The sequence below is a fragment of the Rhipicephalus microplus genome, chromosome X (genome assembly GCF_043290135.1).
Source record: "Rhipicephalus microplus isolate Deutch F79 chromosome X, USDA_Rmic, whole genome shotgun sequence".
Classification (NCBI taxonomy): Eukaryota; Metazoa; Arthropoda; class Arachnida; order Ixodida; family Ixodidae; genus Rhipicephalus; species Rhipicephalus microplus.
Genome location: NC_134710.1, coordinates 121,011,939 through 121,027,687, shown reverse-complemented (window position 1 = coordinate 121,027,687; position 15,749 = coordinate 121,011,939). Strand labels below are relative to the sequence as shown.

Sequence of the window (15,749 nt, the reverse complement as noted above, 5' to 3'; positions counted from 1 at the left end):
TCAATTATGTTAGGCAGGATATAATCCCTCATGTACCCTGAACATTCTGATATCACTTGGATAATACCTTCCTTATTACAAGAGGGCTCTGCAAATGCAAGAAAATGTAGTTCAGTTGCCGCGAAAAACTAGTGCGATTTCGCGCATATTCTAAAAATCACAGCTTCCAGAAGGCGCGTACCTTGCCTTGAGAACGCCTCACACACGAAGCGATGATCACTTGAAAGATAATTTTTGTTGGACGTTTCATCGACTGATTTCGCCGAGTGGCAAACCTCTTGAGTAAGATACCATTGACAGAAGTTGTAATCGCTCAGTCCACTGCGCATGAAGATAATGAATCTATCAACGTTTCTTGAAACATTCCTTATGATGAAGAATGGTGCCGATTAATATTGCCTATACGCTGTTTATAAACTCAAAAGATTCTTTTTGGACAAATACAGCTACACGTTTGTGAATTCACTTGCCTGCATGCCTCAGTCATACGCAGTAGACTTCCATTAGCGTTAACAAGAACTTGCGTTAGTAAGAAGCCTTGGCAACTGTGCAGAGCATCTTCAAGCTTGGATTCGTCGCACTTTTTTCCTGCAATAAAATTATACCCGTTGAAACAACAGCCACGTCTGAGCCGAAAGCGGCTTCTACTGCGACACGCGAGGGATCACCTTGTGAAGAGTCCGGCTGGCAGGTCCAATAGTACTTGAAGTACAAGTCTCGCGTGTAGTGTTTTACGTCGGTTGTCTCGGGCATGTACTGACGATCCTGGCATACTTCTGAAACTATTCCCTGGACACATCTCTGGTAGTCCATCACAGCACTAAAACGTGAAAAAGAAAAAAAAAACTCGTTCACTAAATGAAAAGACAAAGATGCACTGCTGGGCTGGACTTACCTGCAGGCCAATTTCAGAGAACGTCGGTCAGTTTTGCTGACAGCATTTACCGCAGCTTTGTGCGTAATGAACCCTGAACACATAGGTAACCGCTTGTGCAGCGCCTCTGTGTTGCATAACTGGTCTGTAAGAAGAAAATAAGAGTACTTAACTCGCTTTCACACTACAGTGGCCAACAGTTATCAGTGGCGAGCTTCAAGTGAGCATCGCTTACTCTTCGCAGTCGCGTCACAGGTCCAACTATACTTCTGGTAGAGGTCCTTCGTGTAGTACAGTACGCTCGAGGAGTACATCACCTTGGACCCTTTGCACTCTCCCGGGATGGTCATCTTAACGCATCTCTGAAAGCCTTTCAAGCCGCTGGAAATGAGGTCATTCGCACCGCTTAGTTTTTGCGAAAAAAAAAAAAGCGGTTGCGCTTCGAAAGTGCGAATACTGTCTTACTTGCAAGCCAAATTGAGTCTGCTCCGATCCGATGTTTTCTTTAGGTGCGGGAGAACGTTGACCGTTATGTAGCCGGTGCACTGGGACAAGTTTTTCACCAGCACCGCCTCCTCACAGAAGGGGGCTTTGCCAAACAGTACGCAAAAATGAAATTAGTTTATGGTCGTACGGAGTAGCCGCGTCCATAGGGTCACTTAAAAAAAGAAAGCAAAACTGATTTACCTGAGCGACACAGATGTTCGTACTTTGAGTACAGATGACTTGTATAATATTTGATGTCATCGAGCTTCATTAACACAGCTTGTCGGGAGCACGATGTGTTAAGCATGTCTGCTACGCATTGCTGGTATTCTTGGACGTACCTGAAAAAAAATGTGGCGCATCTCAGTCAAATTAATGGCAGTACGGGTAACCAGCTATGTTACTCAGCTGCAGCATCTTCGGAGTAAAGACAAGTTACCAAGATCAGAGCTTTATTCGCCTTTTTGGTCTGTTTCAGCTTAGTAATAGCAGCAGCACGTGTTGCTACCCTAGAAACTTCCAGTAACTTCATTAAAAACTTTTTAAGACGAAACGGAGACCTTGTGTTTCAAATTGTGCTTGAGTAAGGCAAAACACTTTTTCCGCTTTCAGGTAAAAATGAAGCGCTAAAAGTTAAGGACGAACACCTATAAATATTTATCTAGCTTATAAGAAAGTGAATTTCAAATATTTGACTAGATACAGGGACAAAACTCTTGCAAATGAACTGGCTACTCGTTAAGCCTTCTGAAGCACACCAATGCTGCTATGCTACAGCGGCACACAAAACCGGAAGTCATCCAGCACCTCTGTGTGTAAACAGCCATACGGTCTATAGCTTAGTGTTGTGGGCAATACCTAATTGTTGGTAAGTTCCGCTAAAACTGTTTGACCTTGACATGTATAGTCTGAAGTGATATGTTTAGTTTTTCGATGGTGTTTTTTTTTAAATCAAAGATCTAGGCTACAGTCTTTTACGCTTGTCAGCGACCACCGTTTCTTAATCAACGTACTCGCTCATTATGATGTTTCTGAAGATAGTACTCCGCACTGAAGAATACATAATAAAAAGGTAATTGTGGACCTATTAGGTGCAATATGAATTATTGTAGAATAGAGACAATAACTTGGAACTACAAGGCTTATGCTTTCCTGTGTGTGAACATTGCTAGAGTGAAGAACTTATCAGAAAAACAAAAAAAAACCAAGGGAGCTGGCCATGACACCACGTACTTGCACGTATCGTCATTGTACACATCGTAGTCTGTAGCATGCTTCACAACATGAACGAACAAGAATCCAACACACTGCTTCAGCTTCGAGACTATTCCTTGTTTTGTGCAACCTTTTTCTGGAAAGAAACAAAAAAGTCACAGGTCAAAACAGTGGAACTCAAAATTCACGAGGATCTTTAGCTCTACACGTGATGTCTACGTCAGTTTAATCACACATTGTACACATGGCGGTGATAGCGCTTTGATCCTCGACGCAAGTATGCTGAAGGATAAGTTGTAATTGAATGGAGTGGATGTTTATTGCGTAAACTACATCTTTAAGAAAGCAACTGTTCCCCAAAGCTTTCTGTGTGATAATTACAGTCCTTTTACTTTTCTCCACGTCGCGTTCAAAGAGCTACAACCGCAGGCCCCTACCCTCTGCTTTGCGCGCTTTTTATTCGTGTCATCGCCACAACTTGCAGAACATGAAAAATTAACAGAATATAGTCGCGGTTCAACGTAAGCAGTTCACCGAGACGTCGAGTCCGAGAACCGACGGCGTGTGTTTTTATTGCAGGAGCCAAGAGCAAGAAAGCCAAACAAAAGCACGTCGTCTTCTTCAGTGTCCCTTTTCACGAGACTGTTGGCGCGCACATCGTCTTCGTTCTCCGTTTCGGGCGCGACATTTGCCTCCCCTTAAAAGAGCATCGCCCCGATGCTATAGCTGAGCCAGTGATTCGCGCATAGAGTCACTTTGTATAAGCGACGGTGCCTCGCAGAGTCAATCGCTGACGTATGGCTTAATGCGCACTACGTGCACAAGTTCAGGTCGGTGCTGGCGACGCCTTGTGCAGTTTGGGCTATCCGGGACGACTTTGTAGGTAACGTCACTTAGTCGTCGCAGCACTCGATAAGGTCCGAAGTACCTTCTGAGCAACTTTTCGTACAGGCGTCCACACCCATAACCCTGTCCCCGGTTTCGTACGTTACAGGTGTATGACGTAGGTTATAGCGACATGCATTGTACTCTTGCTGTTGGTATATTAGAAGACGTGCGAGCTGCCTGGCTTCCTCTGCGCGTTGAGTAAACGCGTCAGCACTCATTTCGTTGTCATCGCATTTGTGTGGCAACATCGTATTTAACATAGTCCTTACTTCTCGTCCGTGAACAAGGCTGAATGGGATCATCTTTGTGGTTTCTTGTTTTGCAGTATTGTATGCAAACGTTATGTAAGGGAGAATCTCGTCCCAGTTCTGTGTTCGATGTGTCCACATCCATGTGTCGTTTTCCCGACTTATACACCATCGTTATATCAAACTTCTGTAGTCTAAGGCTCCAGTGTGGCAATCGTCCGGAAGGATCTCTCAGACTTGTTAACCAACACAACGAATGGTGGTCACTGATAACCTTGAATGGGCGGCCGTACAAGTGTGGGCAAAATTTCATAACTGCCCACACCACGGCGAGGCCTTCCTTTTCAGTGGTCGATTAATTTGCTTCTGTGCGTGACAAAGTTCTGCTTGCGTAAGCGATCACTCTTTCCTCGTCGTCCTGGTGCTGCACAAGCACAGCTCCGAGGCCAACATTGCTGGCGTCAGTATGGAGCACTGTAGGGGCTGTCTCATCAAAATGGGCAAGTACGGGGGTCGTGTGTAGACATTGCCACAAGTCATTGAAAGCAGCTACCTGTTCATCACCCCAAACAAATGCAACGTCATCCCTCGTGAGACGAGTTAAAGGCGACGCAATGCGCGCAAAATCTGGAATAAAACGCCAATAATATGCACAGAGACCCAGAAAACGCCTGACTTCCTTTTCATCTGAGGGTGTTGGAAACTGTGTGATGGCGGCAACTTTCTCGGGATCTGGACGAACTCCTACGTAACTGACGACATGGCCAAGAAACTGCAGTTCCTCAAAGCAGAAGTGACATTTATCCGGCTTGAGCGTCAGGCCCGCGGCCCGTATGGCCTGCAAGACTATTTGCAATCGTTCAAAGTGTTCGTCAAACGTTGTAGAAAACACATTGACGTCGTCAATGTATACTAGGCAGGTTCTCCATTTAAGCCCAGAGAGAACGGTATCCATGAGACGCTGGAAAGTAGAAGGCGCGGAGCACAAGCCAAATGGTAAAACCTTAAATTCGTACAGTCCGTCTGGCGTCAGCAAAGCGGTTTTTTCACGATCCCTGGGGTCGACTTCAATTTGCCAATATCCGCTCGTTAAGTCCATGGGAGAGAACGTGCGTTTCGAAGCCTGTCGATAGAATAATCTATTCGGGGAAGCGGGTACACGTCTTTTTTTGTAATCTGATTTAGCTTTCAACAGTCCACACAGAAATGTATGCTGCCGTCCTTCTTCTTGACTAGAACAACAGGTGATGTCCAAGGGCTTTTCGACGGTTGAATGACTTCGTCTTCAAGCATTTTTGTCACCTGCTGTACAATCGCTTCTCGTTCTTTTGACGCCCCATGGTACGTATTTTGATAGATTGGTCTAGCCGTGTCCTCTGTGATGATGCAGTGCTTGGTCAAGGACGTCCGGCCAACTTTCGAGGTCGACGCAAAACAGTCGTGGTACTCGGCTAGCAGCACAAGCAGGCGTTTTCGCTGTTGCTGAGTTAAAGTAGGGTTGACGTCAGGGTTAGGTGCAAGGTCATGTGGGTCTTGTGTAGGTGTTGCTTCGAGTGCTGAAAAGCAGTCACAAACATCTGCAATCTCGTCAAAATGCACAAAAGTTGTGCCTTTTGGAAGGTGCCGTCGCTCGGAGGTGATATTGGTCAACAGCAAGTTCGTTCGGCCGTCAGTGACATTGACTATTCCTTGCGCTACTGAAATCCCGGGAGTGAAAAGCAGCGAGGTTAGTTGGTCGGTGACTCTTCACCGTTGAACGGTACGTCACATGCTACTGAAATGAGGATACATGATCGAGGCGGCACGACTATATTGTGGTCTTTGAGACGAAAGGATTTGTGCTCTGGTGATGCAGGATCAGTCATACGAGCACTCTCGTAAAACGAGACCACGCGGTCCGGGATGTTGATTATTGCGCCATGCTCCTTGAGAAAGTCCACTGTTATAAGTAAATTTTTGCAGCACTCTGGGAGAACTATGAAGGTCACGACGAAAGAAGAATCTCCTATGCTGATTCTTGCTGTGCATTTTTCCGTAGGGAGCAGTAATTGACCACCCGCTGTTCTTATATGTGGTCTTGTCCATGGCGTTTTTACTTTTCTAAGATGATCAGCCAGCTTGTGACTTATTATGGAAAAATCAACACCCGTATCGACTAAGGCCGTCACTTGCTCTCCATCAATTATTACATTGAGGTCGGCGCTCACCATTTCGTTGTTGTTAATATTCGTCAGCGTCGAGTTGTTCTGTAGCGGCAGTACTGGGGACTTTTTATCGTCTTGTGGTCGGGCTGCGACCTTACCCCGAGAGGTCGCCGCCTTTAGTTTCCCCGGTAAGGGCTGGGCGACCTTGTTCCCCAAAGGTCAGCAAAAGTACGTCGATTCGGTGACGATGTCTGACCAGGGGATGGAGAGCGTGACCTGTGGGCGGAATTGGGCTGTCGATTAGGAAGCGACTCGTGATAGGGAGACCACGTTGTTGAACGTCCTCGAAAACCAGGGTCGTCATGGCGAACAATGTAGTTGGCATCGGCACGGCGACCGTCGTACCCTGGCCGAGACGGGCCAAGCAATGTGACGCGGTACCAACAATAGCGAGCTATATGGCCGGCACCACCACAGTTGTAGCAGAGAGGGCGCCGATCGACAGTGTTCCAAGCGTCCGTTTTGCGACATTGTGGGCGTCCCATGTCCTGTTGTGGTGGTGAGTAAGGCCCGGCAAGTGGTGGCTGGTGGCATGAAGACATCGAAGACATGGGCCGACGTCTGAAAGCCTCCTCCAATGGTTGCGACGAAGGTGCGGCTGTAGGCGGCTGGTAGTATGATGTAATAGGCGGGAAGGCTGGTGGACGGCGGACAGTGTCGGCGTAACTCAGTCAACGCTGCTCGCGACCAAGATCAGCTGCTGGAAAAGCGTGCCTAAGTTCGTCACGAACAACTGCGGCCACGGCGGTCGCTGGTGTATCCACTGGAGTCCAAAGCTTCTCAATTTCTTCTCGGACAATATCTCTGATCAGGTCACGTAGGGAGCCCTGATTGTCCAAAGTCACTGAAGCGGCGTTGATTGGGGTGGTAGTGGACGAGCGATCATACTGCATCGATTTTTGGTGCAGAGCACGCTCAATGGCAGTGGCTTCTCTTATAAAATCGGCCACGATTGTTGGGGCATTGCGTGCAAGTCCAGCAAACAGTTGTTCTTTCACGCCGCGCATAAGGTATCACAACTTCTTTTCCTCGGACATATTAGGATCAGCCAGACGACATAGGCGCGTCACGTCTTCAGCAAACATTGCCACAGTTTTGTTAGGTTTTTGAAGCCTTAACTCGAGCAACTGCTGAGCCCGCTCTCGACGGTCGACGCTAGCAAAGGTGTCAATCAGCTGCTGACGAAACTCATCCCATGTCGATATGCGGCCTTCTCGATTCTAAAGCCACGTGTGAGCGCTGTCATCGAAAGTGAAGTACGCGTGGGCGAGCTTCTGTTGAGCATTCTACTGGTATTGGTCGGCAACGTGTTCGTAATGCTTAAGCCAATCTTACACATCTTCAAGTGGGGCACCACTGAAGTGATCAGGCAGAAGTGGCTGAAGAAGTGTTACCTGGGCTGGATTGGAAACGGGGCTGCCTTGTATCCCTTGGACCACCTGTAGCTGGCTGGCGGAGGCCATTGGCAGAGGTACGTAATGCCCAGTGGAATGTTCGTCGAAGAAGGTCAGCTCAGGAGAGAGGCCTAGCAATCACCGACTGAAGCGGTGCACTGGTGTCGTAACAGGTGGCTGCGTGTCGAACTTGATAAACGGCTCCCAGATGGGGTGTTGAGCATCGGCAGGTTTGCAACCCAGCACCTCCACCAGTGTCGCGGTTCATCGTAAGCAGTTCACCGAGATGTTGAGTCCGAGAACCAACGGCATGTGTTTTTAATGCAGGAGCCAAGAGCAAGAGAGCCAAACAAAAGCACGTCGTCTTCTTCAGTGTCCCTTTGCACGAGAGTGTTGGCGCGCACATTGTCTTCGTTCTCTGTTTCGGGCGCGGCAATATTTAACTGCTGTGGCCTGTGTGCTCAGCTGAAAAGCTAAATGTGCTCTGCGAAGCTACACAGACGCACGCCAGTTCCACCTACCGATTTCCAACTAAGAGGCCATCTTTTGCTGGAAAAGTGCTGCCGTATATTTTTGTTACCAACTCTACTAGATTTTGTATTTTTGACACCAATTAGACAACCAGGCACACGCATTTCTGGTAGATGGAGCATCCAAAAAGCATGTTTTCATTACTCAGTTTTCTGTGTGTGTGTGTGTGTGTGCGTGTGCGCGCGCGTGTGTGTGTGCGCGTGCGCGTGCGTGCGTGCGTGCGTGTGCGTGTGCGTGTGCGTGTGTGTGTGTGTGTGTGTGTGTGTGTGTGTGTGTGTGTGTGTGTTTTGTAACTTCCACACTGCAGAAGACGTGACAATGGCGCTGTTTATTTACGCCAGCTATGTATGAATCTCGAAAGTTTCAGCAGTGCTACAGCGATACTCAAATACAGAAACCAATATTTACTAGCAGGAGTTGGTGAGAATTGAAATAATAACGAGGTCCGACTGTTGTTGTAGACTGTCTATAGTTTTAATACAGCTGTGACGTAAATTTAATCATCGAATCCTATTCCAGCTCCATGAAAACGCTTTTTGATGATGCCAGTGGTGAAACTGCTTCCGCCAAGAATTGCGCAAGAAGTGCGGTAACATCTGGTTTGACTTACAAGCGGCACCATTCGTATACCATTCGTTGTACGGCTCTAAGTACATGAACAACCATTTCGACTTATTCTTCTCGATGTAGAGATTACAGTTCATACTTTATTACTTACCCGCAACCTGCTTTATTCGGCAGACCCATGAGTGGTTGTCGTATTTTTCAGCTATAACTTTTCGAGCTTCTGTTGTCACTTGATTGTTGCGGAGACTGCCGCATACCTTGTTCAACTTCATATTTGCGCAGAACACGTAGTCCTGAAGTGTTCTGTGAGAAAATATAAGATCAAAAGTTTTTGTACTTGTTTATAATCTTACATGACGCATCAGTTGAATTGTCATGACGCTATGCTGACAAACGTTCAAACCACTCATTACTTGAGGAAGCCCAAGCTCCCCTTTGGATTATTACTGGAGGCACACGAATAAGCATAACAGCACGCTGTTCATGTTAAAAAAATGGCAGATTTTCTGTGACCTTAACAAACATGACCTAATCAAACACACGTCTAAGTCCTAACATTTAATTCTATATTTCCTTCTTCCATGAGCTTGATGCAGAACAAGAACATGAAGAAGTTTGGAGTAGAACCTGTGCTCTGATAACACGTCGGTTTCTCTTCTGAAATACATTTGAAAGGCAAAAAAGGAGGGAGGAGGGGGTGGTTTCTGTGAAGCTGCGCATCCGATATCAATTAAATCTATCGTACTTCGCTCTATCAACTTAGACGCTAAGGCATGTGACAATTTTTCTTTGATTTGGAATAGCACTTTGTATTAGACTAATACTTTGTATTATTCTAAATCTGATGCTAGGACGTTTATTATTTTTTTTTATTTTGAAGAATTTGTTCAATAAATTGGTACCTCAATGAGCGAAAGTTTAGCGTTGTGAACTTAGTTACCTGCGATACAATACAATTTAGAAAATTCATTTCTGGTTCACCGTACGTTAACCTAAGAGCTCAGCTGTGGCATAATACAATTTAGCAAGCTCATTTCTGGTTCGCCTTATGTTAAAATAAGAGCTTTTGTTGTAATTTTTTTTTCTAAAATATGAAGATCTAGCTGCTACATTAAAAACTAAAAGGTTGCAAACAGCTCAATTTTTCTTTTACTAGTCCATGTCAACTAAGTATGAGCTTGTACGTAGTGCTTACCCAGAATGATGCATAAGTGGTAACCCCCAACACAAACCCACGTCTACAAGTAAGTCGCAGAAAGTGAGGCACTATAAGCGGCCAATATAATCGAGGTCATTTGGTGAAGAACACACGCATAACTGGTAACCATAATTCGCACAAACCTGCAGGACTCTTCAAGTTGGGCGCCATGGTAAGATTTGGAGAGTTGTGGTGATGGGAACGCAACGATGAGTCCTTCGCACTCCTTAAGCTTTTTGTTGACGTAGTTGCGAAAGCACCTTGGGTCTGTAGAAAGACCACACGAGAAATGTTTGAACGAGCTCGCAGGTGCATAAAAGTGAGTTCTTTATTGTTAAGCGTTATCTATGTAAAACATTTTTTCTTTGTCTTGATATAACGGAAAGAACCGGGGAACAATGTCTATACGCTTCTTGTAGCTGTATCCATGTGACTACAGTGTAATGCAACTGTTAAATTAGCCCAGCTATCACGTCGATTCACTTACCAGCCCTGGAAGATACGGATTCTCGCAAAAAGGCCCCCAGTTTCAGATAGTCCCGCGTAAACTTTACAACTTCTAAGCTGTCCTCTTGTGCGTATTCTGTGCTTCCACAGACGTCCCGTATAACCATCGAGACACAGACTTCGTAGTCACGCTGGTACCTGGAATAAAGCGAGATATACAAACAGAAGAAAAAAGGGCACTTGAAAAAGGTGCACAGGTTAGGGCAGTGTTAAAATCAACGGCCACAATTTCCAGTGGTGATAGACTATTTCATTTAGTCAGTGTGTTTATGATTGCAGATGTACCATGCAAGTCTTAAACAGTGTTTTTTTTTTCATTGATGTCGAGAACAGCACTTGATAATGATATGCACGAGATTATCACCTCATGTATGTGTCCAGATCTTTTTCTTCAATGTAGGCTTCGGTAGTTCCAAATAGACGACCCATGACAAAGCCAGAGCACTCGGGTAAGCGGTCAATCAAATGGGCCTTGCTGCACTCGGGCCCTAAGGCAATAAAGAGTTTACGTTGAATCGTCAAGATACACCCGTGTTTGCGTGTTCGAGTAAAATAAATAAAGTCTCGTGTGAGATAGCGATATTGTTTACCGGTATGTGCAGCCGGCAAGTCACTCATAATGTGGCGATTTTCGAGTTTTATTCCTCATTTGAAGTTATCTACATGTAGAAGTACGGAAGTAGGGAACAAAAGGACAGCCTGCGACGCAACCGAAATTACTTATCCCAACTAGCCGTCGAGCAATACTAACAATTAGGCAGTCAGCCTTCCAAAGAACGGAACATTTTCTTCTATTCAAATCAAGTATAAAAAGAGCGGCCCATATTTGAAGATACAGTCCTATATAATTCAGTTTAATTGTTTTTTTCTCGTCGACACTGCGTAATTGATACAAAATTTCATCGAATTTATTTTTAAGAGTTCACTTTAGCGTGTAAAGATCAGCATTACTCGTAAGTGTATACATCAGAGCGACAAAAAGAGTGTCGACAGTGCTGTTGCAGACAATGAAACACTGCAAGGCTGATTGATATGTGGGTTTTAATGTCCCAAAACCATCGTATAATTATGAAAGACGCCGTAGTAGAGGGCTCCGGAAATTTCGACCACCTGCGGTTCTTTAACGTGCACCCAAATCTGAGCACACGGGCCTACAACATTTCCGCCTCCATCGGAAAAGCAGCCGCCGCAGCCGGGACTCGATCCCGCGACCTGCGGGTCAGCAGCCGAGTACCTTACCTACTAGACCACCGCGGCGGGGCAACACTGCAAGGGTGAAACACCGCAAAGCAATAAAACACTGCAAGGATGTTAACATTGCATGGAACAATGAAATAGTGCCTCAACTTTTTCACGCTCAGATAGCGTGAGTGGTGAACTGGTGGGCACGATTGTCAGGCTAGTTATTCTTAGTGAGCAACAATTTCAGTGAATTCAACTTCTGAGTTCTCACAAAGTGCTGAATCCACTGGAGTTGTGGTCGGCAGGCTACCTTCGCTATTCACAATCACGGTTTTTTGTTCCCCGTTGTTGCGAAGTGCTCCTCAATAAGCGACAGCTTCTTTATCAGTCCCAATTTCATGATGCCAATACTAGTTAAGAAAGCGGTTCGTGATTTTTATTCACAACAAATATGGACAATCTATATGCGTTTAACAATGCCATTAGGACTAACAGCTTATTGGGGACATGCACACGTGCTATCAGCGTCAAATGAAACCCGAACAGCAGCAAGCCTTCACGATGGTATAGTACGTGCCGTCCAGCCTTCACCGTGGACAGGCACGCGTATATGCGCAGAGCTGCCGAACAGTATGCGCGCGCCTGTCAACGTTGATAACTGGACGGCACGCACTACACTGTCGACAAGGCTCGTTGTTGTTCGGGTTTCATTTCACGCTGATAGTACAATTCATACACTAATCACAGTTAGTGTGCGCAGTAAGATGGCAAGCGAATGAAATTTATTTAGTATATATTTTTTTAGACAACAAGACGCTAGCAAATGCTATATAATGAAAACTGAAGTCATTTTCAAGCTGAAGATTTAAAACAAGGAGGATAGTAGTCGTAACTTTGCCCCGCCGCTGCGGTCTAGTGGCCAAGGTACTCGGCTGCTGACCCGCAGGTCGCGGGTGCGAATCCTGGCTGTGACGGCTGCATTTCCGATGGAGGCGGAATTGTTGTAGGCCTGTGTGCTCAGATTTGGGTGCACGTTAAAGAACCCCAGGTGGTCGAAATTCCCGGAGCCCTCCAATACGGCTTCTCTCATAATCATATGGTGGTTTGGGGACGTTAAAACCCACATATCAATCAATCAATCAGCATTCGTTTTTTTTAAAGCATCATACCTTGCTCCTGTAGCGTGCACCGTCTAGCCCGCTGACGTCCCCACTGGCTAAACGTATAGCGCGTGCCGTGATGCTTTTTTTTTTATCGTAGCATCTCGCAACTTCAATCGCTACGCTAAAAAATTCGATGAGCCTCACCTGACGGCCTCGCCTCGACGACTCTACAGATCCAGTTGTACTGGTAGTAATACTCCCGAAAGTACTTCTGCGTTGTAACCAATTCGATGCCGCCTGGCTCGAAGCACTCCTTTGGAGCAGTCTTATGGACGCACTTTTGAAACCGTTTCACATTTCTGAAAGAATGCAATATTTGCGTCATATTAGAGGCTACAAGGCGTATGTCGCACGCAGCGCTAACCAACAATAACCACTGGCAATCACTCACGTGCAAGCGGTGGCCATTTTACCCAAGTCAGAAAAGTCTTTTGAATAAGGTACAATAAACGTGTCCACAATGCCATCGCAGGTAGATAAATTCTTGTGAAGCTCTCTTTCGTCGCATGTTGTCTCTGAAAAGAAAAAAGAACCACTCGTGAAGTCACTGAAGATAACACCGCTTTTCAGTCTTTTACAAACCATTTTGTTTCTTGCAAGACCGCAATACTCGCTGTCTGACTTTAGCGCTGTACTTGGCTAACCGGTGGTCGTTGAGAGCGTCTTTTTGATTTCCACAAAGTGTTCGGAGAACAGTGCTGTAGCAGTTCATATGTGCACGCGATAACCTGCGTTTTGAGAGAATGAAAGAGGAGTTGACATACCACCCCTTATTTTATAAGATGCAGCATTAGTACGGCTCTGCTTTAGTATTTACATTGCTGATCCACTTTAAAACAACAACTGTGCATTGCCTGCAACGTATAGCTGAACTGACGCATTCTAGCTTGCCTCTGATATTTTGTTCATGAAATATTACTAACCAGCAGGAAACCGTTGAAGGACCAGTCCTCCACGTGTTGTCCACGTAAGCAGACGCTTCGTCCGACAGTTTATCACAGTCACGTAACTTTCCCAAAACAACGTTGATGTCGCAGTCATACTCTGCAAAAAAAAAAAGGAGAACGAAAATCGTGAGTATATTGTTTTTTATGTACAAACATTGCGGCCTAGAGTTAAAGACACGGCAAAAATCGGTACATATTTTCGAACGAAGAACAAACGTCAAGATTATATAGAACAGATTAAAATTATTACATAACTACTTAACGAGCTCTTCATTGGAATAGGGTGCGGATATTAGCCCATACAACAAAATAACGCTAACATCATACAAATCAGATCAAGACGTTACATGGTTAGGCAGTTTTTCAACAAACTCTCCATACGGCAATGAACAAAGTGAACCATCCAAGTTTTTCCAAATCTCAACACTGAGTGGAGAAAAAAAATTTGAAGCAGCTAATGAATGTCCTGAAAAGAATAATGTTCGGTCTGCGGGGTTTTTTTTATAGTGGCCCTTGCACTAGAGGATAAATAAAAACGAAGGGGGCCTAAACGTCAGATGACGTGCGGACAATTTTGTCCGGCAAAATTGTACGTTCGCGTGTGCGCCAATGTTTCAAAATCTGCCGAGATAAAATTTGACCATGTGATGTAGGTGTCAAGATACTATCAAAACGACCGTAGATGAATCTGATTTCTTTTTTTTTTTGGAATCGACATTAAATTCTCAATATCACACGGGAGATGTGGATACCATACAGCTGAAGCGTATTCTAGTATTGGACAAGCTAATAATTTGTAAACAAGCAGTTTACAATCACTCGTTTCAGTTTTCAAGTTTCTTTTAATGTAGCCAGCCTTTCATAGTTTTTTCACAGAGAAGTGGTTAATATGAACATGCCAGTTTAGGTCATCTGAAAAAATAACACTCAGATATTTGTAGCTGCTAACATGACAAAATAAATAAATAAAGAAATAAAACTTAATATATTTACATAAAGGATGGTACATAGCATAAATATACAGACAAATGATTGCCATTATTGTTGTAGGAGAAATTCAGCGGCTTCTCTTTGTAACCAACAGCCATGAAATCTGTTTACAATTAACAGTGGTCCAAGAACTGAACCCTGAAGCTTATCTGACGTGGCTGTATTTCATGAAGTCTGTGCCACAATGAAAGCACTATGAGATGCACCTAATGCTACAATTTGGCGTGCAACTCGGTGGTGTGCGATATCAACAATGAATTATCTATATAACTAGAAAACTATCAACAATTTTTTCGCTTTAGTGCAATAAGGATAAAAAATGCGATCTTTTTATTTAATGCCACAGTTAAGAGTGCATAACAGCACAGCGTAATTTTTTTCTTTTTGAAAATCGTTTTTCTTTTTCTTTTCTAGCACACCCTTCCCTCTTTGGTGCTTCCTCAACTCACCAAAACAAGTCCAGTTCATGCCCCGTCCAATGAGATCTCGGAAGTAGTAAACATCCCACTGGTGGAACATACGCGGGTCATCCTCACACTTCGACGAAATAATGTCTTGCAAGCATGCCTTAAAGGTCCTCACGTCTCTGCGCAAAATCAATAAATTGTATGTACATAAAACTCTCTGTAAGCATGACTGTACAAAAGAACACGTTCGAATGTTCTCAATGTACTTACCTGCAGTGCCTATGCAGTGTCTCCCGGCTCGTGAACGACGATTCTTGCTCAAAACTTGGGACATTGACAAGCTGATAGCAATCTTTGAGGCTTTCCCTCACAAAGGTCTCCTCACAGACAGGTTCTGTCATAAAAACATTATTTACAACAATGGGCGTTTCTGTTTTGAACACATTAACTTAGAAGATGTTAGAGTGTCTAACGGCCCACTAACACTTACCTCCACTTTGGTCGCAAATCCAAGCGTACTCGGAAGCCTTGTCCAAGTGCCTTTGGACATCCAAGGAGTTGAGCACAGATGGGTCGCTATCACAGCCAGTATCAATTCGAGCTTGTCTAATGCACCATTCGAACTTTTTGACGTAGCTGAGAAAACGAATTGCCGTATGATAGAGAGATGGGTGAGTTGGAATTGATATTTTTTTGAAGAACCAGCGTAAAAACGGCATGACACAAGAGCAATTGACGGGACAGCAACCGTTACGTGCCCTCCTTTTCATGTTTCTCTATTGTTTTCACGCTGGTTTTTCAAGCATGCTGGGAAAACAATATCAAATCGAGCCACTCTTCCTTGAATTCTTACGGAAAACAAAAAAAATAATTTACCTGCAGGCTTTCACTAGTCCAGCTGAATTGCTCATCCGTATACTTGGCAAAACACCCATCTTGATTATCTTG

At 44.7% G+C, this 15,749-nt stretch overlaps 1 protein-coding gene across 1 annotated transcript; it reads right to left on the bottom strand.

Annotated features, from left to right (window-relative positions):
• Positions 1 to 525: 525 nt before the first annotated feature.
• On the bottom strand, positions 526 to 15,077 carry LOC142775096 (uncharacterized). Its single transcript, XM_075876421.1, has 15 exons — positions 14,844 to 15,077; positions 13,381 to 13,501; positions 13,040 to 13,185; positions 12,849 to 12,972; positions 12,602 to 12,756; positions 10,477 to 10,600; positions 10,093 to 10,250; positions 9,749 to 9,872; positions 8,559 to 8,710; positions 2,594 to 2,711; positions 1,562 to 1,701; positions 1,340 to 1,463; positions 1,110 to 1,255; positions 896 to 1,019; positions 526 to 820 (listed from the first exon to the last, which is right to left on the bottom strand). The coding sequence occupies exons 1-15, from the start codon at positions 14,911 to 14,913 to the stop codon at positions 526 to 528; spliced, it is 2,121 nt and encodes a 706-aa protein (XP_075732536.1). The 5' UTR covers positions 14,914 to 15,077.
• Between the last annotated feature and the right edge of the window lie 672 nt (positions 15,078 to 15,749).